At 38.2% G+C, this 26417-nt stretch overlaps 1 protein-coding gene across 11 annotated transcripts in view; it reads right to left on the bottom strand.

Moving 5' to 3' along the window:
• The window catches only part of Fam184a (family with sequence similarity 184 member A), an 89251-nt gene that overhangs the window by 43764 nt on the left and 19070 nt on the right, over positions 1 to 26417 (bottom strand). For all 11 annotated transcript variants that reach the window (XM_070015338.1, XM_070015333.1, XM_070015339.1 and 8 more), the window contains exons 2-5: positions 8889 to 9743; positions 8004 to 8139; positions 6426 to 6607; positions 3843 to 4040 (exon numbers count right to left, since the gene is read on the bottom strand). In XM_070015338.1, the coding sequence (XP_069871439.1) occupies positions 3843 to 4040; positions 6426 to 6607; positions 8004 to 8139; positions 8889 to 9743 (1371 nt within the window). The remainder of the gene's footprint in view (positions 1 to 3842; positions 4041 to 6425; positions 6608 to 8003; positions 8140 to 8888; positions 9744 to 26417) is intronic.

The raw sequence follows: 26417 nt of genomic DNA on the forward strand, positions 1-26417 counted from the left end.
CAGAAAAGTAGGTAAGCACTACTTATAGGCTCATGGCTATGATCCTAGCTCTTCAGGGGACTGTGATCTGAGAGTCTTAATTTGAAGACATATTGGGTACACATTTGCTCCATGAAACTCTAACTTCCAATTAACCAGTAAAAAAAAAAATCAGAATTGAAGGTGTAGAGTGACTCAAGTAATAGAGAGCCGGTTGTGAACAATGAAAACTGAGTTCTTAGCTGACATCAGATCAGGCACAAGTTTCCATGCACCCAGATACAGAACACTCTTAAATTCAACAACACATATGCAATGCTGACTATCAGAAAAGCTTCAGAGAAATTCTGTGCCCTATTCTTGTTGGTGGTTTTCTCCTCCTCTGCTACTTCTTTTCTTCTTCTTATGAAAGGGGATTTTCTACATAAGCATCTTCTTCCTGGCTTCTACCACAATCACAAACTATCAGCAGAAAAGCAGGTATTCTGCATAAATCATATTGTTCCTGTTATAGCTTAGGTACACTGACATTTGTACTAGGGAAAAGTCGTACCTGTCTTGAGATCCAAGTTCCAAGATGCCAACAAAGAGGTTGTAAAGGCAGCAGTTGCAGCTCATGACTATAATCCTAGCTACCCAGGAGGTTGAGATCTGAGGATCCCGGTTCAAAGCCCGCCCAGGCAAAAAAGTCCACAAGACTCTTATCTTCAATTAATTACCCCAAACTGGAAGCAGAGCTGGCTCAAAGTGGTAGAGTGCTAGCCTTGAGCAAAAGAGCTCAGGAACAGTGCCCAGGCCCCAAGTTCAAGCCTTACAACCACCACCACCAACAAAAGAGTAAAACAACTTGTGACTACGTGAAGTCAGACTAGCATCAGTAAACACTTGCCTTTTAGGGATAAGATGTATGATTTGTTCCTAATCTACTGGCTAATGTACTTTTTTCCAATCATGTTCTATAATCCTAGCTACTTAGGAGGCTGAGGTCTGAAGATCGAGGTTGGAACTAAGCCTGGGCAGTAAAGTCTGGTCTGTGAAACTTTTTTTTTTTTTTTTTTTTGGTTGGTCATGAGGCCTGGGTACTGTCCCTGAGCTCTTCAGTTCAAGGCTAGTGCTCTAACACTTGAGTGACAGAGCTACTTCTGGTTTTCTGGTGGTAATTGGAGATAAGAATCTCATGGACTTTCTTCCCTGGGCTGGCTTTGAACCGCAGTCCTCAGATCTCAGCTTCCTGAGTAGCTAGGATTACAGGCATGAGCCACTGGAGCCTGGCTCTGTGAGATTCTTACCTTCAATTAACTACCAGAAAACTGGAAGTGGAGCTGTGGCTTAAAGTGGTAGAGGGATAGGCTTGAGGGAAAAAGTTCCGAGACAGCACCTGGACCCTGAGTTCAAGCCCCATGACCAAAAAAAAAAAAAAAAAAAAAAAAGACAGCAGTCTTTTTTGCTACTTCAATTCCTGTGCACATACTCTTATGACAGAAAATATAGTCCTTTTGGATAACTATATATAGAGTAGACAAGCCATCTTTAGGTAAATGCTATGGAAAGAAAAAGTTATTTGGTACTCAAAAAAAAAACTATCCTGGTAGGAGACTAGTTTTGGCTACAAATTCAATGTTCCAATAAAATAACTTAATGCTCCAATAAAATGAAGGAGAAGGTTAGGGTGAATCTAAATGTAGAAATGAAAACCAACAAAAGACAGCTAGGAAAGAAACTAGAGAAGCAGCGTTGCCATTTGGTCCTTTGCTAGGTAGCCCTGAGGATGTGGGCATGCATCCAGAGCTGCAGACTGCCCTTGTGCCACAGCACCAACTGGCCTGGAAAGTGGAGCTGCCTGGTGAAAACTACAGTCACTGTTCAGAAATATGTGTCATAATAAGTAGTAAGTTTAGACAGATTAACATTCTCGGAGAAAGTCTTATCTAAATTTCTAATTTTTAGACCTTAAAATATCTGTTTTCAGCTTGTGCCAACAAAGGAGGAACACACAGGCAGAAGAACTAAATTCACACCCTATTAGGTTTTTGGCTCTTTATAAGCCATTTGATTCATATTTTAACATATATTCTTTCATCTATCTATCTATCTATCTATCTATCTATCTATCTATCTATCTATCTATCTATCTATCTATCTATCTATCTATCTATCTATCTATCTATCTATCTAATCTATCTATCTATCTATCTTGTTGGTTGTGGGGCTTGAAATCTGGGCCTGGGTGCTGTCCCTTAGCTCTTCAGCTTAAGGTGAGTGCTCTACCACTTGAGCCACAGAGCCATTTCTGGTTTTCTGATAGTTAATTGGAAATAAGAGTCTCATGGATTGGAAGTGGCGCTGTGGCTCAAGAGGTAGAGTGCTCACCTTGAGCTGAAGAGCACAGGGACAGCGCCCAAGCCCAGAGTTCAAGCCCCACGACTGACAAAAAAAAGAGTCTCATGGACTTTCCTGCCTGAGCTGGCTTTGAACTATGATTCTAAGATCACAGCCTCCTGTGTAGCTAGGATTACAGGCGTGAGCCACCAGCACACAGCCAAAAAATAGAAATTTACCCCCTATATGATTAAAGTGATACCAACTTTCAAGTCATGAGTGGGCATTAAGAAAGTTCTCTGGAAACCAGAGAGTGCTATTGCATAAAACGTACATATCACAACAATTATTAACAAATGCTTATATGATGGGGTGTTTAAATCCCTTGGGGTTTACCAGACCTAAGACCTGAGTTCAAAATCTCACTGAGTGTTACAGGTTTTAGGTGCCTAAGCTTGTGCCTCACATTAGTAAAACAGGTATATTAATTAGACCCAAAGCACTGTCATAGGTTTAGGTGGAAAAAATTATGTAAAGCATTACAACTTTATAGTACATAATTTCAATATTGTTATTGGTACGTGGTAAGAAATACTGACAAGTAACACTACTTACCACCGTGTGCTAGCATGCGTCCGGGTGCTCAATCCTTTATCTCATTTAGCATCCTCCCCTCTGTCCCATGAGAAGGCAGAGGCATGGGGGCCTAAGCTAGTGCAGCTAGTAATCAAAGAACAGGGTAAGGTCTAGGTCTGCCACACACCGTGCATACTCTGCTTTTTCTATTGTGCAATACTGTTGGCCATGTAGTACCACTAGTAGACACGTTATTTTATTGAGGAAAGTACGAACACACACACACACACACACACACACACACACACACACACACACACACACACACACACACACACACACACACACACACACACACACACACACACACACACACACACACACACACACACACACACACACACACACACACACACTTTCCCAGGGAATGAAACTAATCTACAAGAAAAGTGCTTCAGTAAGTTGTGGCTTTCTGGAGAGAAAGTTATGATTTAAAAGAGTGCTGAGCTGGGAGCCGGTGGATCATGTCTGTAATCCTAGCTACTCAGGAGGCTAAGATCTGAGGATCATGGTTCAAAGTCAGCCTGGGCAGGGAAGTCCATGAGACTATCTCCAATTAACCACCAGAAAACCGGAAGTAGTGCTGTAGCTCATGTGGTAGAGTGCTGGCCTTGAGCTGAAGAACTGAGGGACAGCATCCAGGCTCAGAGATCAAGCCCCACGACCGACAAAAAAAAAAAAGAGAGCTGGTTCTGTGTCTTATGAAGTAGCAATGTCTGGTATAAATTTGACAAACTACATTCTAGACTGAGAACTTTCATGTCTAGCACTATTTAAACCATGAGTTAATGAATAATTACAGGAAACATCAAAGTGAAGGAAATCATATCTCTACAATACAGGTCATCTTGGACCATTACTGAAATCTGGCCGGTTTAAATGCAATGATAAATCGAATTTTGACTCACCATTTGCAGTTTCTTCTTGTCTCTAATGGCACTGCTGTGAGCTGCCTCAATTGCTATGTGATGTTTCCAGGCTAGTTCTTCCAGAGTCTTAGAATGAGCTTCATTTAGTTGACTGACCTCTTCTTCCAGTCGACTTTGCAAGTTCTTGAGCTCTATTTCATAATATTCTTTCTGAGCTCTCTTTGTTTCATTCACTCTCTGAAATTAAACCAAATAAAATAAAAAATTAGTATTTTTTCATTACTGCTATTAGTATATGAACACCTTACGAATAACTACAATTGAATGAATTGAAACCTGAGAATGGATCATTGGAGTTCTCAAACAGTAACAAGGTGATTGAGGAAAATAAAGTATATTAAAGCAAGAAATAAAATTGACTATCAGTATTAAGTTAGAACCAAACATGCAACTTTAAAAGATAAATGTTTCCTGTGTGTCTAGCAGCATACTAAATGGTTACCCATTCAAATGATATTATTTGACACTTTTTTTTTTTGCCAGTCCTGGGGCTTGAATTCAGGGCCTGGGCACTATTCCCTGAGCTTTTCTTGCTTAAGAATAGCACTTGAGCCACAACGCCACTTTGTTTTTTTTCTGTTTATGTGGTATTGAGCAATTGAACCCAGGGCTTCATGCATGCTAGGCAAGCACTCTACCACTAAGCCACATTCCCTACACTCAATACAGTTTTGTTTTGTTTTGTTTTAAATTTTATTTCCTCGTAAAGATGCTGTACAGAGAGGTTACAGTTACATCAATCAATAAGGTAATGAGTACATTTCTCTTCGGGCATTGTTTCCCCCCCAAAGTTATAAGGTTCATTTCCAACATTGTGTCTTGTGAGTATCATTGCAATGGGTCATCCTGTGTCCTTGTTTCAGCATTTTGTTATTCCCCTTCCCCTCCCCAAATTAGATAAATGTATATACAAGATGCAAAGTAGCAAAATCAAATACAGTGACAAAAGGAATGTACCGTAGGAGGAAGAACATACAAAAGAAAAAAAATCACATAGTACATTAAAAACAACAACAAATAAAAACCTCTTGGGTCTGTATCTTGGGGTTCATTTCGCTTAGCATCATCTTTTTTTAGTGCTTTTTTTTATTATGAAAATACCATACAGAGGGATTACAATTACATGAACAAGGTAATGAGTACATTTCTTATCAATTGGCATCATCTCTCTCTCTCTTTTTTTTTTTTTTGGTCAGTCGTGGGGCTTGAACTCTGGGCTTGGGCACTGTCCCTGCTCCTTCAGCTCAAGGCGAGTGCTCTATCACTTGAGCTACAGGACCACTTCAGGTTTTCTGGTGGTTTAATGGAGATAGGAGTCTCACGGTCTTTCCTGCCCGGGCTGGCTTTGAACCGTGATCCTCAGACCTCAGTCTCCTGAGTAGCTAGGATTACAGGTGTGAGCCACCAGCGCCCAGCTTAGCATCATCTTATATGGTCATAGGTACATAGCTTTTCTTTTCTGCTCATCTGATAAGATTATCCTAGACATATACTAATTATTGCAAATAAGAGAAACCATAGGACCTATATTTGTTTGGGTCTGCCTTACTTCACTTAATATGATTTTTTCCAAGTATTTCAATTTCCTAACAAATGGAGCAGTATCATTCTTTCTGATGAAAGCACAGAATTCCATTATATACATACATATGTGTGTGTGTGTGTGTGTGTGTGTGTGTGTGTGTGTGTGTGTGTGTGTGTATATATATATATATATATATATATCTGTATGTATGTATGACATTTTCTTGATCCATTCATCTACTGAGGGGCATCTGGGCTGGTTCCATATCTGAGCTATGGTGAATAATGCTGCGATAAACATAGCTGTGCTGGTTGCTTTAGCTTGAGTTGAAAGAAAGAGCTGGCCTATATCTAAGGATTCCACCGCCACCACTGAACAGTGATACCCACTGTTATTGGACAAGTGTGGGATGTAATGGACATCCTGGAACATCAGTGGTAAGGGAATGGATGCAGGTGGAGAATCAAAGCAAGAATGCATGGCCCAGGAGGGGAGGAAAACCTGAGAAACAGTGAAGTGGGAAGAGCAGGCAAGACTGTAAGCCAGTAGGTAACAACAGTAATTTGAGACCTACCAACCCAGCAGCAGTATGCCAACCAGGTGAATAACTAAGGAAGCTCAGGCAAAGGCAGTCTATGGAGTTGGTAAAAGAAGAGCTTACCAGGTCAGCAATGAACTGGAAAAAGGAATAAGAAGAGACATGCTAAAATGTATGTCATTGTATGAGCCAGGTGCCAGTGGCTCATGCCTGTAATCATAGCTACTCAGGAGGCTGAGATCTGAGGATCGAAGTTTGAAGCCAGCCTGGGCAGCAAAGTCCGTAAAACTCTGAATTAACCAGAAAACTGGAAGTGGATCTGTATCTCAAAGTGTAGAGCGCTAGCCTTGAGCAAAAAAGCTAAGGGACAGCACCCAGGCCCTGAGTTCAAGCCCCAAAATGGACCAAAATGTGTGTGTGTGTGTGTGTGTGTGTGTGTGTGTGTGTGTGTGTGTGTTTTGAAGGAAGGAAAAGATGTGTGTGCCCTCTTACTTTTTACCTTTTCCAGCTCCAGAACCTGCTGCTTCTGCTCTTCATCCAGACTTTGAGTTCTACTTTCAAAAAAAGCTCTTTCTTCTTCAAGCTGACATAATCTCTCATTGGCCCTTGATTTTTCTGACTCTAAATCTTTAATTGTAACCTCCTGGGTCATTTGAGTTGCTTGAAGCATTCCAATGTGACCTATCCCACGAAGAAGAAAATGCTCTTAATTTATAATTTATACTTCAGCTGCCCTGAGACAAGACAGTTTTATTTAATGACATAATTGGACTTTATATCTAAGTAAAATAAATTGCTGCACATGCAAGTTTTTTTTTGTCTTCCTAACTCTATAAAATGGAAGTATTTACCAGGGGAACACTTCTGGCCCAATTTTCTTAAATTAAGGAGTCCTTTCTCAGAGCAGTGATGCTGGTCTCTATGACTGCTTAACTTTTTTTTTTTTTTTTTTTTTTTTTTTTTTTTTTTTTTGTCGGTCGTGGGGATTGAACTCTGGGCCTGGGCGCTGTCCCTCAGCTCTTCAGCTCAAGGCGAGCGCTCTACCACTTGAGCTACAGCGCCACTTCCGGTTTTCTGGTGGTTTATTGGAGATAGGAGTCTCACGGTCTCTCCTGCCCGGGCTGGCTTTGAACCGCGATCCTCAGATCTCAGCCTCCTGAGTAGCTAGGATTACAGGCATGAGCCACCAGCGCCCGGCACTTTTTTTTTTTTTTTTTTTTTTTAAGTCTGCAAGCTATGTAAGTTGAAGTAGAAGCAACTCAGATGTTTATATAAAACGTGGGAAGAGACAGACAGTGAGAGACAGACAGAGAGAATTGCATTGTGAGAGCAGGGTCACATAGAAAGCATAGTTTAAGACAGGAGGTCCTCAAAGTACCCTAGCCAAGCAGCAACACATTGCTGCAGACCCAGAGGTCAGAACATATGAAGGTAGAGCTCAACACCTGTAGTTTTATCAACAGTCAGTTATTCTGATGCAGGCTGAAGGTTACTACAAACAACTGCTTTGTGGGAAGGGAAATCTAGGATTGACCAATGAGCCAATGAGAATCAAACAAAGGCATCAAACTGCTTTATGAGCCACATTAAATGCTCAGACACAATATCCCATCACATTTGACCTGGACCATCCTTCTCTCGTCCTCTAATAAGGACTGCATAACAACACATTAGTCACTTCAGAACGGGCAACTCAGCTCTGATTTTTAAGAACACCCTTAACAACAAGCATTTGTGAAATGAGGCACTGTGGGTTACATGCAGTTCAACTAATGAGAATACTCCAAAGTATGTTTAAAGGACAAAGTCTCTTTGAAAGACTGCTTCCTTTTGCTTTTACTAAGTACAGGTGGTTTTACAGCCTAATCCTTGATGTTTTTCTAGAAAAAAGATACTGTTAAAAATAAGTCACTCCTCATTTGCTTCTTTTGGACAATTAGTAATAGAATTCTTTAGCAGAGACTCCAAATATTTTTAAAATATGGGAAGAAAATTTAAATATTCAACTAGAAGACATTTTTAAATATTCAAATTTATCTGGAACACTGAGTATTCCATGAAACTTTGTCAGACATACTGGCTTTGAGGACAAGATCTGAAGCTTGCTGTTGTAAACGTTCTCTGGCAGCTGCTAGCTCACTTTCCACTTCTTTGTGCCGGCTTAATAAGGCCATTTCTCCCTCCTTGGCATCGTCAAGCTGTTTCTGAAGAACCTAAGCAAGAGGAAATAGACATGATCAAAATTAAGACTGATACTAAGCTAAATAATTCGCTAAAAATATAAGTCTCAGCTTTCTCTCATCAAGAAGTCTTATTTTCTGATGCTTTGTTTTAAATCTGTAGGTGATGGAGATACTTACAACCTCACTTTACAAGTCATAGGACTCCTCCCCCTCTTGTATAGTCTAATATCTTACAGGTACAAAAAACAAAGCGATAATGCTGTCCATGCCAACAGAACAAAACTTACAGTGCCTTTGTAGCCTGGTCCATACTCTACCTTACCCTTGTTCAATTTAGCAATCAATTTTGTTCAGTATCTAAATATTGCCTAATGGGAATACCAGAGAAAACCAAAGAAAAAAGAGAACAGGAAAAAACAACAATGATTCAACACTAATATTTTAAGTCTCCTAACCCACTTAACAAAATATAAGCAAGTTGTTTAGCTAAAAGCCTTTCATAAATTATCAGGTTTTTGTTATATTTTTGGGCCCTTGATATCTGCAATTCTGATAGAATTGCTACAGGATAATAAAAATGATCCCTTGTGGAGTTTTCCTCATAAAAAGGTAAAAAAAAAAACAACAACCAAAAAACAAAAAAAAGCCAAACAATTTAAGTGGTGAAAATGAGGCCAGCCAGGTTGCAGCAAGAGAAAGCTGCAAGGAAGCCACAGGGCAAGTGGCAAGGGAATCACTCTGAGGGAAGGCAGGAGTTGAAAGGTCTACTCTTCACTCACCTGCACATTGCTCTCTGCTGTCGCAAGCGCCAGCTGCAGCTTCTGGCATTTATCGAGAAGACTGCCTGCTTCATCCTGCACCATCTGCAACTCAGTCTTTAGTTTTCCTATGGTTTTTCGTAAGATTGCTTCTTGTCCCTGAAATTCTTTGCGAAGATCGGCTTCCTTCTCTTTGCTAGCCTTCAGGCTTTCAGCTGTAAAAAGCTGTGACCTTTTCAAAGTATCAAGCTCCCTTTCATAAAAGGACTGAGCTTTATTCAACTTGTCTTCATAATCCTCAATGATTTTTTTCTTTTCAAGTCTGAGCTCCTCTAGAGTTCTGTTTAAAGCCTCCAACTCCATCCGGTGCAGCTCCTCGGCCTTCTCCTGGCTTTTGCTTATGGAGGCACTGTGATCCTGCTGTGACTTCAGCAGCTCTTGTATCTCTCTTTGGTGAGCAGTTTGTAAATCTTCCAAAGCCAATCGTTTATCTTTTTCAAACTGTATTTGGAGCTGTCCAAAGCTCTGCAACCTTTCCTCAAACTTTCTTCTGATCTCCTCTACCTCTCTAGACATGGTCACTATGCGCTGGACATGCTGGGCTTCTGCACACAGCTGCATGTCCTCCACTCTCTGCTTATAGGCTTCAAATTCTGTCAGAGCTTGCTGTTTCATTTTAATGTGATCTTCCAAGGATGCTTCTAGAACTTGAATCTTTCTCTTAAGGTCTGACTCCTCTGTTACTTTGCTTTTATACTGTAGTATTTTTTCTCTTGTTTCTGCAAGAATTTGTTGGATTTCTTCTTCATGAGCATCTTTGAGGGCTTGAATTGCAGATTCATGCTCATCATTTTTGGTGTTCAAGGCATATATTACCTGTATTGGTTTGAAGGAGGGAGAAGAACTGAACAAACCACATTCTTTTACAACTTAAGCTATTTTTTTCCCTTTGGGTTGCTACTTTTCCATATATATTAGTACTAGTTATGGTAAATATTAAATACTGAAAATTATTCCACACTCACTGATTTACTTAGCAAATTACTATTTTAGCACAAACTTTTCAATTCTGATTCTAAAGTATTCAAAATTAGCTGAGCATAGTGGCACATTCCTGCAATCTCAGTCGGAGACTGGGTAAGAGGACTGAGAGTTTGAATCTAGTGGCTACATAGATAATTGGAGGCCATGTCTCAAAACACAGAAAGTACTCAAAATTAAGAATGATGTGTCTCAAGTAAAATAGGAAAAAGGGACAAAGGAAGCCACTTAGCTAAAGAGAAAGGCGATCTTCCTAGGGATCATTCTAAGTTACCATTGGAAAGAACCAAAAAAAAAATTTCCATGCTTTAGTATTGTAAAGATAAGAGGTGCTTTTACATTAGAGGAAGCACTGGGCTCCAAATGTTTCCCACAAAAAAACTCTTTTATCTGTTTATGTCCTTTTTAAATATTTAAAAGTGTTGAATGCCCCTCAATGGATTAATGAAGAAAATGTGGTATATGTACATGATAGAATTTCACGCATCCATCAGAATGATATTAGACCATTTGGAAAGAAATGGAAATAAACCCAAAAAATTATGTTAAGTGTGGAAACTAGACGTAGCTTATACACTTGTAAGTATGTTGGGTGTACAGTTGGGTGGGTATGCAAGTGTAGACAAATATATTAACTGAAATATAGTAGATACAAGGGAGAACTGAAATAGGGTATTTTCTTAGAAAGGCAAACTCAAAGTTCAACCAAATAAACATCAGGAAGCAGGTACTTAAAAGGGGTAGGATGTTGTCAAGGGGAAAGAAATAGAGGAATGAAGAAATATATATATATATATATATATCCTACAAAATTAAGAAGACTGAGGGAAGGTGCGAGGAGGGAGAGACTGGTGGGAATGTTGAAAGGGGTGACACTGATCAAGATGCATTGTATTCATAAACTGCTTTGTTAAATTGCAACTCCTCTGTATACCTACGAAGATAATAAAAAGAAGAAAAAGAAATACTATATGGAAGGGTTGAAAGGAGACAAATATATATTAAAAAGAAATTTCCTTATTCTCCTATGGTTTGTTTTTCTTTTTTTTAGAACTATTTTATTTATAGTAATGAAAATCTGCTAATTTCTAAACAAAGAAAGGAATGGAAATTTCTTTGCTACTTTAAGAAGTCAAGTTCCAAGCCAGGCACTGGTCTCTGACACACCTATAATACTAACTACTGAGGAGTGGCTGACATCTGAGGAAGCCAGCCTGGACAGAAAGTCCATAAGACTCTTGTTTTTTTTTTTGTTTTTTTGTTTTTGTCGGTTGTGGGGCTTGAACTCTGGGCTTGGGCACTGTCCCTCAGCTCTTCAGCTCAAGGCAAATGCTCTACCACTTGAGCCACATTGCCACTTCAGGTTTTCTGATTGGTTTATTGGAGTCTCATAGACTTTCCTGCCCAGGCTGGCTTTGAACTGTGATCTGCAGATCTCAGCCTCCTTGAGTAGATAGGATTACGGGTGTGAGCCACCAGCACCCAGGCAATGAGACTCCTATCTTTGATTAACAACAACCAAAACAAAACGAAAGAAAACAAAACAAAAAACAAACAAAAAAAAGAGCTGGGCACTGGTGGCTCACGCCTATAATCCTAGCTACTCAGGAGGCTGAGCTCTGAGGATCTAGGTTCAAAGCTAGTCTGGGCTGAAAAAATTAATCACCAAAAAATGGAAGAGATGCTGTGGCTCAAAAGAGCTCAGGGACAGCACCCAGACCCTGAGTTCAAGCCCAATGAATGACTATATATACATACACACACACACACACACACACACACACACACACACACACACACACACACACACACACACACACACACACACACACACACACACACACACACACACACACACACACACACACACACACACACACACACACACATATTTTAAGAGCTGGAAATGGAGTTGTGCTTCAAGTGGTAAGGCACGAACTTTGTGCCAAAAAGCTCAGGGACAGCACTCAGACCATTAGTTCAAGCCCAGTACCTGCATATACACAAAAAAAAGTCAAGTTCCATTTAAGGAATTCAAACCTAACTTGGACTGCTTAGTGTACTATGGTTTTCCAGAACACTAGTTTCTACAAGTTTCCTGTCAAAATACAATTCACACTTTTTATCCTTCATGTATTAAATGCTATGTTTTTACCTGGTGACTTATTTTCCCTCAGCCTTTATGAAAGCCCCATTGCTAGAACTAGAGAGTGCTTAAGGCAGGTTTTATTTTCACTTGAGATTGTGTATTTTGTTGATTCCACTGAGATTTCTCCACTCATAATTACACACAACAACGTATTGCCTGTACCCTCACATTCTCTCTTCCTATTCATTTTTCGGATGTCTTCTTCACATCTCCATGGAGAAACGCTGCAATATCCATGACTGTCACCTAAGGCTTGGACCTGTGCCTGCGTTCATCCTCCTGAAAAGTCCACAGGAAAATATGTGCACACAGTAGGTGCTTATTCAAACTACTAAGTACCCTAGTTCCAAATTCCAAATGGTATCCCTACACAGACCCTCTGGAAAACTCTTTTCATCTATATATTTAAGCTTGATGGTAGTTTATCACCTAAAAAAATTGGGTGGCTTGCTATTCCTATCCCACAGTCATACCAGCCTATACAGTCAACGGCTAGGAAAGATTCAACATTTCTGTGATATTTTAAAATAAAAGGACATATATTTGGTCTCTGCTCTTGGTTCTTGACAAAGAGCTCCTAATTATCTGACACAGACTTCCTGATTCCCTTGGAATTTTCTAGATGACAGGAGAAACTTTGGCTCTAATAAGGTAACTTTGGTAGGTTGCTTCAGGACTAGGGCTGGATGCCAGAGGAATAAATCAACAATGACATATCCTCATCGCAACCTCCTTCCTAACCTCCAAAGAGGAGAGAAAAGGCTGAAGGCCAGTTGACCAGCAATGGCCAAGAATTTAATCAATCATAACTACATAATAAAGCCTTCATAAAAACCCAAGCAAACAATTTAGAAAGTTACCGGGCTACTGAGCACATGGAGATACTGGGAAGGTGTGTGCCCAGCACACCATAGAATACATGGAAGCAGACACACAAGCTCTGCATGCCTTCTTGCATGCTTTGCCCTAACCATCTCTTTCACCTGCCTCTTCATCTGCATCCTTTCTAGTATCTTCTTAAAGTAATGGACAAATGTGTTCCCCTGAGTTTTGTGAGTCATCCTAGTAGAGTAATTGAACCGAAGGAGGAGGTTGTGAGAATCCAAGACATATTATAGCCAGTTGGTTGAGAATATAGGTAATCACCTCTTGCTTGCAAGTGCCATCTGAAGTGAGCACAGTTTCATGAGACTGAATTTTCAACTTTTATAAGATCTGCTATTATCTCTAGGCAAGTGTTGTCATACGACATGAATTACAGGGTAGTTAGTTGGTGTCTAATAGATAATTGGCTGTTGGTAAGGAGAAGCTCCACACACATTCTGGTGAAGAGTGAGAGGTAAAGTATATTGAGTTGCACTGAGGACAAGTGTAGCAAAAACATGATGTTTTATCCCATTGCAAACAGAGTTAAGAAAAAGCAAGCTAGCTAGCTAGAGTAAGTACATTTGTCAGGTTTCCTAGAATAAAAACAAACTGGTATACACTGCACTACATACCTCCATCCCCTCCAGAGCACATCTGTTCCCATTCTCACTTTGCCTTACTAATAACCTCACAGTAAGAAAACAGAATTCAAAGAGATTCCCAGGAGAGAACAAAGTCACATCGTTAGTACTTTGATCTGGAAAATGAATTTGAAAGGAATCATTCCATGGTGGAATTTCTTATTTGGGGGATCAAAAGAGAAGTGAAGCAACATGTAAGCTTCCCCTTGTCAGTGATTTATGGGAAAATTCCTATTTCCATTATTTAATTTCCCTCCAGTCTTTGAAGAGTCAGTTCAGGTCCTGCCTGCTTTAATATGTCATCGACAACCACCACCGGCTGGAGTCTACATTTCTTAATATCCATCATTTCTCATCATTCTTTCCTAAAACTCAACAAATATTTGGTTCATCATATTGGAGGGGTACTGTTAACAAGGCTGGAAAGATGTATGAAATAATAGCCTAGAAAATAAATTAAAGATACAAATGTACTGTGGTACTCAAAAAGTTGAAAACAGAGGGGACTCAGTGCCTATAATCCCAGTTCACAGGTGGAGGCTGGAAGGACTGCGGTTCAAGGCCAGTCTAGATGATAAAAAGTCTGGCATGATGGCACATGCTCATAATCCCAGCTGAATGGAAGATATAAGGAGGAGATTGAGATCAGTTCCAAAACCAATCCAAAAATTAGTTCAAGCCAAAAAGGGCTGGAGGAAGGATCGAAGGATACAGCACCTGCTATACTCTTAGCCATGGTCCTAAATTCAAATCCCAGTACTGCCAAAAATGAACAAATACATGGAAGAGAGATAGGAATTAAAGCAATGAGTTAGAATAGCACCTATGTAACAAGAATAATTGAAACATGTTACATCGAGGAGCTTTATTTCACTTTAAATTCTAATCCAGAGGTCAGTAAATGACAAATGAGAGCCAAACGTGGCTGCTGCTTGTTTTGATAAACACCAATGTCCATTTGTCAATGTCCAAGTGTTTAGGAATTGCCTAATTACCTAGTCTCCCACCACAACAGTGAAGTTGAGACTGTGGAAAAGACTACTAATGCCTAGTATTCTAATCTAGACATAAGCAGGGCATGTTCACCCACATTGGTAGCCAAAAAGAAGGCCTGAAGTTGCTCTAGCTTTTATACAATCCACAGGTTTCCCACTATGGTGTATACATTCAGAAGACCAAATATGTGATTCTAAAGATAATATAATATAAGTATATATTCATAACAACTACACATTGGTTTCTTTCAGGGAAGAAGCATTAAATAAATTTATAAAAACCTAAAGGGGGACAATAAAAATTAAATATTAAGTGACTAATTGAAGTATACTGTTAAGTTTTATTATTTTTGAATGGGAATATATTTGGATTTTCAAGTTCAGCCTAACTATAGTATCTTCCAAATGTTTATTCTCCAAGATAATTATAAAGGCTATTGTGTTAACATCTTTTTAAATTGGTACAGCTCAGAGCAAGGTACTGTGAAAATCCCTCTGTACTCTGAATACAGAAGATAGGACTTGAGGAAGCAGAACTGGCCTAAACTGGATTTTTTTACCTTACAAGAACTCAATTTCTCCAAGCTTCAAGTTCCTCAAATATTAACCAGGGTTTCTACATATTTCATGTTAGTGACATTGTTGCTATATAACCAAAAATTTAATGATGTTATGTAACTATTTTTGAAAAAAGCATAAAGCACTAAAATATGATAAGCCTCCCTTGTTAGCTTTATCATTTATTTATGGAGGGAATGGGACTAATTTTAGAAGAGCTTCAGAGTAAGTGACCATAATGCTCATCCATAAAGTTAGTTACTATTTTCCAAATAGGAAAAGAAACCTCTCTTATGCTTCTTTTCATCAAGTAATTTAAAAGACATTATAAGACATTTACAACTTTTCTGGAGCTGTGAACATTCATGCAATATGAACTAATCATCTCAGCAATTTCATTTTTATGCTAGTAATGCATAATTTAACTACATACTTCAAGATGAATAAGCTACTTTTACTTTTCTATTAAGATTTTGAGATAATCTTTCCCCCAGGTAAAATGGAACTATTCTAGATTATACTTTTTAAATTGCTACTTAGGTGAAAAAAAATCAAGTCATTTCTAAAACAATTTTCATCCTAGGCAGCTACAACATTGAATTTTATTCCTCCAAAATTCATATTTTGAAGCCCTATCCCTGGATAGATGGTAGCTGGAGATGGGACTAAGGGGATCCATCTGGGAGGGGCCTCATGAAGCAGGAACTTGCCATGTGAGGACACACCAAGAAGCCAGGAAGACAGCCTTCACTAGAGAGACTGGATCTCCCAGCCTCTAGACTGTGAGAAAGAAACTGTTCCTGTGTAAGCCACAAGTCTATGGCATTTTGTTATGGCAGACTGAAATGATAAATACACTGCCAATGTATAAATATGTCCCATTACAAACTAACTCAATAGAAATAAGGTACATTCTTATGATGTACTGTGTGATTTTTTTTTTTTGTATGTTCTTCCCCCATGGTATAACCCCAGTTTTCACTGTATTTGATTCTGGTGCCCTGCATCTTGTATATACATTTTTCTAATTTGGGGAGGGGAAGGGAAATAACAAAATGCTAAAATAAGGATCAGGTTGACCCATTGTAACAATGAGATGTACATGACACTATGAAAATGAACTTTACATCTTGCGGGGAGGTGGGGAGGGAAGGGATGGTAGGGGAAAAACAAAGTTACTCATGTAACTGTAACCCCTCTGTTCAGTATCTTTACAATAAAAATATTTTTAAAATGAAAAAAATTAAAAAAGAAAAGGTACATTCACTGAAAAAGCTAAAAAATTAAGAATCCATTATTAATAAGGTGCAAGAGTAAACAAAATGTGCTATGTTAGTTTCTTAGTTTAATACTTCAACTGGACTTTCATTGTTGTGTGTTCTACCAATAAGCTATCACTACTAAGGCAAGGGAATCACTAAATAACTGGTAATATATCTATTCAGCATAATACTATGAAATCATCAAAAATATACCTCAAATGAAAGCAAATTTAACTTTTAAGAATATTTTGCAAGCTGGGCACAGGTGGCTCACACCTGTAATCCTAGCTGAGAGCTAAGGATCGTGGTTCAAAACCAACCTGGGCAGAAAAATCCATGAGACTCTTATCTCCAATAAACCACTCAGAAAAAACTGGAAGTGGTGCCATGGCTCAAGCAGTAAAGCGCTAGACTTGAGCACAAAGAGACAAAGAGGCTCAGGGACAGCACCCAGGCCCTGAGTTCAAGCCCCAGAACTGGCAAAAAAAAAAAAAAAAAAAAAAAAAAAAAGGAGGCTATTTTGCAATGGTTCCTAACAAGCAATGAAGCTGAAGTATAGAAAACAGTCTTCCAACAAGGAAAGCCTGGATCTGTATAAATGTACTGCTGAACTTTACCAGACCTTTAAAGAACACTGGGTACTTATACTCCTCAAACAATTCTATAAAAAAAAGAAAGGGTGAAAATCCTTCCAATTCCATCCTATGAACCAGAAAATTACTATTATACTGAAACCTCATAGGAAAATAACATGAAAAGAAAACTATACACCAATACTCCTGATGAACACTGATACAAAAATTCTCAATGAAATACTTGCAAACCATACTCAAAAATACTTTATAAAGATCATATACTATGCTCAAGTTGTTTTCATTCTAGAGATGCAAGAATAGTCCAACATATGCAAATCAATACTTATATTATAGCACATAACAAAGGACAAATATCACATAATCATCTCAAATAAATGCAGAAAAGCCTTTGATACCACTCAACATCCCTTCAACACAAAGGCTATGAAGAAACTGGGTTCAAAAGGATCATACTTCAACCATAATAAAAACTAGGAATAACACACCTATAGCCAGTATCACACTGAATGGGGAAAACTAAAGCATTTCCTATCGTTGCTAATTCAATATAGTGTATTCTTCTTCAATACTGTATTTGAAATTTTGGATAGGGAAATCAGGCCAGAGAAAGAAATAAAAGGGATATAGATAGGAAGAAAAGACATAATCTCTATTTGCAGATGGTCTGATTCTATACTTAAGAGATGCCACCAAAGACTCTTAGACTTGTACAAATATAGCAAAGCAGCCAGATACAAAATTAAAATACAAAAATCAATAGCTTTTCTATATTGCAAATACATTTGCTGAGAAAGAAATCATAAAATAAATACCATTTAGAAGAGCTTGTCACCACCCCCATCCCCTGCACATGAGAAGAGACCCCCAAACCTACAAATGAACCTAACAGAGGTAAAAGACCTCTACAATGAAAAATTTAAAACATACAAAAGAGAAATAGAAGACACAGAAAATGCGAAAACTCCCCACAGTCACGGATCAGCAGAAATGATGTTGTGAAAATGGACTCATTACTGGGTGATCTGCATATTGAATACAATCTCCATCAAAGTACCAATGACATCCTGTAGAGGAGTAGAAAAATAATCCTAAAATTAGAGTAATAGCACATTATGAGTACAAATTCAAGTCTGTGTTTACTATATTACTTGTCCCTACCACCCTCTTTCAAATTAGGGTTTACTTTCATGTTCTTCTTGATGAATAATTTATTTACTTCAAACTATATTGAAAAAATGGGAGTTGCTTTTGAGTATCTAGCAAGAAGAATATTTCTTTCAGATAATATATTTGAAGAAATACTAAATATCAATAAAAATTTCCCCAGCCATTGCTACTACTTTTCTGAATCCCCCCTGTCATCAGCATATTTTTATCATATGTATACACTATAGAATTTTCTGTGACTACCTTCTTACTTAGCCCTTTCCTGCTGCATTATTACCTGCCTTCTTAATTTCACTAATAATGTCTACCAGCCTCAAAAAAAAACTGATAACACCCTATTCAATTATTCAGCTTAAATCTATTAAGAAATAAGGAGAAAATACTGCCAAAAGGATTAAATGTTGTTTACAATAGGCATAGTCTCTGATCGTGTGTGGCAAGTCCACCAAAGGGGCTTGCGTGAGTGCGTTTCTGTGGATTTTCTGCCCTTTCTTTTCCTGAGTGTAGGGTAAAACTCAAGGTGAGGCTTACAACTAAAAGGCTGGAGGAAAGGTGAAGGAACAAAGCAACTACTCCACTAGATATTTAAAGAGGATCTTACTAACAGTTTCTCACAACATGACGTACAAACTCTTTTAATCCACATGCTTACACAATATCCAGCCTCATATTTTGTTTTTCCACTAATGACTGTAGAATAGGGTCTGCTATAGCACTGTACTGCGGATCTGATATTCAAGGTGAGTGGATGGGAACAGATGCTGCACCATACAGAACACTGCAGCTCTGGCTGGAAATTAATTACTTCCATTATTTTCCCCTTGGTCCAATTTCTTTTGGTTTGAATTAGAAAAGGGGAAAAAGCTGTTTTTCATACATTATGTAATCAAATTAATTCCAGTAATAGACTATGTCCAAATGAAAATTTACAAGGGAGTTTGAGAGAAAGGAAAAAGCTCGTTTGGATTTGTTTAAGCCAAAGGCACTCTAAAACCCTGATTTTTAAAATAATTTGAAAATCCCGTTGCTTTGGGGAATCGTTTTAAAGATATAAGTGTTTACTAAGTGTTTCTATAATTACTGTTGGGAAACATATTTTGGAAAAATATTTGAAAGTCTAATAGTGTTTTATTTTTCTCATGTTGTAATGTAGCATACATACATCTGTTTCCTCAGATTTGACTTGAATTTGAAACAGGGAACATTAGGCTTTCTATACAGCCATTATTTAGAATGCATGCAATGTGATCTATGTTACCAAAGTTTAAGAAAATAAAAATATCTTCACAACTTTTTGTGAATGCCTGTTATGTGCTCAGTATTTTTATATGCATTCTAGCAAAGTATGAGTGTTATTAATCTTACATAGAAAAAACTGTTAAAAGCAAACCATACACAAAATAATGGCAGGCAATTTTAGATAATATATGTTGTGTCAATCTGAACTCTGTAAAGTACAGAATGCTGCATAGAGCTTGAGAAATTTTCCATAGAAACAACTGGATAAAGACTGAAACAATCAGAAAGGCTTGAAAAGGAAGCACAGAAATCTGCAAGGAAAGCAACCTGACCTAGTGCACAAGAGAGCAATGATCTTGCTGCTGGGAGAGGTTCCTTAACCCTTCACTGAGGAAGGGTGAGAATCAGGGAAAGCCAGTGAAAATTTACATTTCTGCTGATTCATGTGTCACAGAAATTTAACTGGGCAATGGGTCTTTGCAGTAATTTTAAGAGATTTTTGAACCTACATATTCTTTTATTTGCATATCCATGATAGTGCTGCTGTGATAGTGATTCTAAGATATTTTTTTCATACTGAAAGAGTTCTCAAAGCAGAGTACATATTACATATGTACATATGCATGTCACAGTTTCACTGACAATACTCCCTCCCTTAGCAGTACATAAAATACTGATGTGCCTTAAAAATTAACCACTAAGCTGGGCAATAGTGGCTCACATCTATAATCCTAGCTACTCAGGAGGCTGAGATTTGAGGATCATGGTTCAAAGCCAGCATGGGCAGGAAAGTTAACCAAGAGAAAACTGGAAGTAGAGTTGTGGCGTAAAGTGGTAGAACACTAGCCTTGAGAAAATTGCTCAGGGACAGCGCCCAGCCCTGAGTTCAAGCCCCACAACTGACAAAAAAGAAAAAGAAAAAGAAATCAACCACTAGTTAATACAGTCAAAATAGATCATCTGCAACTATAAAAATATTTTTTAAATCAACAAACACCACCATGAATCAGGAGTGATATGAAGCTATTAAGAAGAATGAATAAAACATTTCATGTTGAAAATAGAACATAATTGGTTCTCAATAATACAAATGGATTGCCTCAAACTCTTAACCAGATGGTTAACAGCAGGAATCGGGCAGCAATATGTCTGAATTGAGTCCTTACAGTTGGGACTCCAATCCATAGAGACCAAATGAAACTTACTGTAAAAGGAAAAGTAGGCCTCAAAGGAGGAAAATCACAAGTCAGGGAACAAAAGCAGGCTCTAACAATGAGGGAGGATGTGTTTCCGTAAATCACTGACTTCAGTGTTCCTTCACAAATAGGTGTGTGAGACTATCAGTATATAAAAATATATAACTATATATAACTAGGAAGACAAACATAAGGGAAAAGTAGCTGTTATGTTCCAAAGATCATCAGTGGTGGCATACTCAGCCACCACCTCCTGGCCATCTCTGTTCTTGGTACTGTACTTTGATGTTCTACTTTCGACAAGCCACAGCCTTTCCTGTGATTCAAAAACATACCCTCTGCTTTTTCATTTCTGTTCTTCCTTCTTAACCTGTAACTTCTACTGAATCCTTTGTCCTCACCTCCTTTCGCTTAGAAAGTTTACCCTACTATCTCTAAGCAGGTGACTCTCAAATCTCGACTCTGAGCTTTCATGTTTGTTCAAAAGTTTACACAAATTATGAAATAATAATGAAAAATAATCCAATATTTCTCTTTATCTAAACAATCTCAGCTTTTTTTTCTTTTTGACAATATCATTCTCCCAATCCGTTAACTTTCACTGACCAATGCTTACTGATTCATCTTCTAACTTTTTCTAATCATCCATTCTCAGTCATCAGCCTGGCCCTGCATAACCAAAGTTAAAAAGTCCTCTGCTGTTTCTCCTGGCTGGTTCAACTCTGCCAAACAGCCCACGTTTTATGACAGCAAAGGTACCCGGCCTTTGTGGTGGATTGAAACCTAAATTTGAGCCCTGAAGGTCTTTTGCACAATTTTGGTCATGTTACTCAAACTCTTACCTGTTTCCAAAGAGAAATGTTAGAACTTACTTCCTGATATTCTTACAGGGATTACCTGAAATAGAGTCATCAAAAGCATCTGCTCCAACAACCTAACCTTCATAGACCTTTAGAGAATATCGGTTAACATCACTCATCCAGTCTAACTGCATAGCTGCACCAATGCATTCTGTTTTAGCCAGATTGCTGATTTTTAAAAAGATTAGTGTTTCTAGTCCATGTGAGATAGTTCATTTTGTTCCTTACTCCCCATGGAAAGTTACCCCTCTTGCAATCCCTGCCTTACACAACTACTATTCACTCTTTCTTTCTTTCTTCCCTTTCTTTCTTTCTTTCTTTCTTTCTTTCTTTCTTTCTTTCTTTCTTTCTTTCTTTCTTTCTTTTTTTTTTTTGTCAGTCGTGGGGCTTGAACTCTGGGCCTGGGCACTGTCCCTCAGCTATTCAGCTCAAGGCAAGCGCTCTACCGCTTTAGTCACAGCACCACTTCCGGTTCTCTAGTGGTTAATTGGAGATAAGAGTCTCAGACTTTTCTGCCGGGGCTGGCTTTGAACCTGTGATCCTCAGATCTCAGCCTCCTCTGTAGCTAGGATAACAGGCATGAGCCACCAGTGCCCGGCTCTATTATTCACTCTTTCAAAACCATCTCAAGTCTTTGGCTGAAGTCCAAACCTACTTAATCTCTCCTAGCTTTCCCAAATTACTCTTCCAGATCCCCTGACGGAATTAGATGTGTGGCAGTCTTTTGTTTTACATATCTAAGTCCTCCCTCTGTAAATGCAATTAATCTTCATCAAATAGCAGTCATCTGTCATCTGAGAGCTTTGTAAAAAACCATCAAATCAGATATTTTAAATAATCAAGTTTCATAAATATTTTTTCCATCTTAACTTGTTCTCTATTGGTCTTGTTTTCCATACTAGCCTCTCCTAAAATTCATTATTTTGATTCACTGAAAATGTACTAAGTAGGAAACAGCATTAAATCCAGCTCTTCAATAAGTCAGCAGAGCAAAAGGATTTTTTTTAATGTCAACTCAATTAACTGGTTTAATTGCTCTCATGGCATGATTTTACTGTTCACTATTCTAACAAACATGTACTCCATACTCAGATAAGAGAAAGAGACCAAAACTGTATTGTGCCTTTTGGAATTGAAAGTAACATTTATCAAAGAATAAGAAGTTTTTCAAAACATGCCAATAAGATAGACTAATTATAGCAAGGCATATTAATGTAGACTACACATGTAAAAACAGTATTTTCTAAATATAATTAGAGCCATTTCTACTTATGTGTTACTATAAGAGACTGACAACATTTCAATATTAACAAATACTTTAAGACAATTAAGTAGCAAGGGTAGAGGGAGCTGTGGTGGAGCTTTAAGAGATGGGGTTTCATATAAGATGATGTTAAGCTAAATGAACCCAAGTGGTTTTTCCTTTCTTGCTATTGTTTTCAACACAGTTATAATGCACTATGTGATTCTTTTGTTTCTTTGCATGTTCTTCCCCCACATATAACCCCTGTTTTTACTATATCTGATTCCAGTGTCCTGCATCTTGCATATACATTTTTATAATTGGGGAGGGGAAGGGATATAACAAAATGCTTAAATAAGGATACAGGTTGACCCACTGTAACAATGAGATGTACAAGACATTATGTTGAAAACGAACTTTACAATTTGGCGGCGGGGGGGGGGTGGGGAGGAGGGGGGATTTGGGGAGGTGGGAGGGAAGGGATAGCAGGGGAAAAACAAAGGAGGAGATAACAGTGCTGGATAGGAAATGTACTCATATAACTGTAACCCCTCTGTACAGTATCTTTACAATAAAAATATATACAAAAAACAAAAAAATAAAAAAGAGGTGAGTCTGGTGAAAACTAGTCATGGAACACAGCTGGTATGAATGGCCACCCATACTCACCAGGTAAGTGACTGAGTGGAAAAAAGATCAAGAACCACTCACTGCTTTACTACATACAAAGATAAGGGTCATTAAATTAATTCAGTAATTAAGAGGACCAAAAAACAATGCCAAGCTATTTGATAAGAATGAGAATTCAGAAGTGTAACAGTAGGTTCCTAAATTGAATAGAGAAGCAATAGTATTCTGAAATACATTTCCTGCCGTTTGCTATTGCAATAAATACTTTAATGACTCTGCTTCTCAACAGGAGCTATATATAGTTTAGTGAAACAAATATTATGATGTTTTTTCTGTTTTTTAAATTTTTTCTGTCAGTTGTGAGGCTTGAACTCCGGGCCTGGGCGCTATCCCTCAGCTCTTCAGCTAAAGGTGAACGCTCTAACACTTGAGCCACAGCACCACTTCCAGTTTTCTGAGTGGCTTATTGGAGATAAGAGTCTGCTGGGGCTGGCTTTGAAGTGCAATCCTCAGATCTCAGCCTCCTAAGTAGCTAAGATTACAGGCAGGTAATACAAGCAGGTTAAATATGTTGTAAACAGTTAAGCTCTTTAGAGAAAAAGATATTCATATTTAATTCAATGAACCCTCCACATTTATCTTTGTACTATCCCTTGTCCACTTGTGTCTTTTTCTTTTTCCTGAGGAGTTAATATTTGATGAACTGAGCAACAAATGATTTCAGTTATTAGCAGTATCAGATCACAAGCAAGATAAGCTGAAATAGAAGAGTACAAAAGTCAGGAGACTTTGAAAAACTAAAGTCAATATAGTTTCCTACATTGGAGAATCAAAAGGAAAAGAACACATATGAAAAATATCTTAAAGGAAGAAGCAAAATCACTCAAAAGAAAAGAGGAAAATTTAGTATCAAATTTTCACCTTACAAGTTTGGATTTAAGGAAGGGTCAGCTGGAGCTGCTAGAGTTGAGAAAGTAGAGTAGGTATTTGGGGCTTATGTCTTTTTCACACTTGTGAGATGTCTGATGTAAAAGATGATTAACTGAATTGTGGGTGTGTGACACTAAGGGGATGGCAGACATCTAGATGCAGATAGCAACAACCTTACAAGGTGCAATGGACAGAAACTTCTTAACTAGTGTTCTTCCATCCCATGGCAAAACTTCCATCACCGAAGTGTATCTCTTCTGACAGCATCACTTAACAATGGACACCAAATTAACTGGATATTTCATTGTGGTTTTAGCTCACAGTTAGGTTTGTCAACTCTGCCACTAAAATCTTAAAAAAGAACTCTACAGATTAAAACAATTTATATGACTCCTAGGAACTTTATTATGAGGCCCTCACTTTCTTTCCAAAGTGCTGTAAACTTGGGTACTGACAGTACATGAGGCAGTTATGTCGTGATATAAGGAAGCCAAGTGACAACAGAAGAACTCAATTATAAACATGTGGCTATGTAAAGAAAAGAGTGTAACCCTCTAGTCAAGTGTTCTGGCTGATTCCACTTTAACTCCCCTGTTCCAGCAGCCAGATGTGTAAAGAAGCCGTGTTGGAAGGCAGATCCCTAACCCTAGTCATTTCAACTCCTAGTTGAATTACATCTAGCCCTGTTGGTTTCTCTGAGGCCTCACTCATGAATCAGAAACAAACCATCCAGCTCCCTTGCTCTGAATTCCTGACTTGAGAATTTGTAAGACTAATGAGTGGGTTATTGTTTTATACAGGAGTTGAGTGGTACAAAAGCCAGAAAGAAGTAAACAGAGCAGCAATAGGTAACTGAATACATGTTTCATAAGATGGCTAGTCCTGAATTTAATGACCATGTGGGGCACATGGGCAGCAAAGATGGCGCTGAGAAGAAGTTGAGTGGGCAGAGCCCCAGTTGTTTATGTTAAAATCTGACTGGATACCACAACCAGGCGAAGTGACGTCAGTGCGTGAACAGCTCGTGGACAGCAGGGAAAGTACAGAAAGCTTAGGCGCATGATAGGGTGACCTCTATAGTGATTGGTTGGTTCCTTTTCCTCCCCTTTCCATGCCACGCGGTTTTTTGCTTTAAAAAGTGCTTGCTGTGTGGTAATAAACAAGTTCCTGCTTGACTTGACTCCCCTGCTTCTGACTGTCTCTGAGGCTAAGGGAGGCTGGGGAACGGGCGAGCAGCGCACTTACCTTTCCTCAGACCCCGACGAAGACCCAACATGACTAGATTCTACTTTTTTAATTTACTTTAACTTTCATTCACAATTAACTTTTTTGTCAATAACAAAAAATAATTTTTATTACTTTGTCCACTTATTTTGGCAGTCCAATTTTAGGGTTTTGATTTCAGCTTATCATGTTCAATACTTCCACACAAAATCCTTTTTATTTGTTGGAATTATTTCAGAATTTTCACCCTTGTATTTTAATATATGCTAAAATTAGGTCACAATTGAAGACATAATTACTTGAAGGAAGATGCTGTGCACCTAATTATAACCAAGGTGAGTGAACATTCTGTCCAGCATAAGAATTCTTCAGCACGTATTGTAAACAAATCACTATTCTAGTACTTCAGACGTTTGTCATTATAAATTGTCATTATAAATTAATATAAGTTGGCCCAGTAAATTTCACTTATCTACTGTAATCTACACATCTCTCCTTTTCCTATTTTGCTGGAAAAGTGAATTTTGATATTTTAGAAGACTATTGTTTGATATATGGTTTTAATATATCAAACCATTGCATTTTTATAAATACAGTGTATTTTAGAGCTTGCCACTATACTAGGCATAAATTATTTACTCACAAATAGGTAGAAATTATTCACTCACAAATCAGAATAAAAAAGGGAAGCTTGACTTTCTTTATGACTCCTAAAAACTCCTTGGCAAAGAAAAACAATCCTGTTCCTTCTAAATATTTAGTCACTCCTTACAGGTTAGACTCTTCAGAAGATATTCAGTTCAAATCAAGCATAACCATCACAGTAACAAATAGAAATTCCTTCCTGGAATTTCTCCTGATAGTGTTCCTCTACATCCATCCTATTTAGCTGTGCCTTCCCATCAGTGGCAGCAAGATTTTATTTTTACTGTAACGTGTAACATGGCTCAAG

This window comes from Dipodomys merriami, unplaced genomic scaffold (assembly GCF_024711535.1).
Source record: "Dipodomys merriami isolate MVZ:Mamm:240054 unplaced genomic scaffold, mDipMer1.0.p SCAF_112, whole genome shotgun sequence".
NCBI classification, from domain to species: Eukaryota; Metazoa; Chordata; class Mammalia; order Rodentia; family Heteromyidae; genus Dipodomys; species Dipodomys merriami.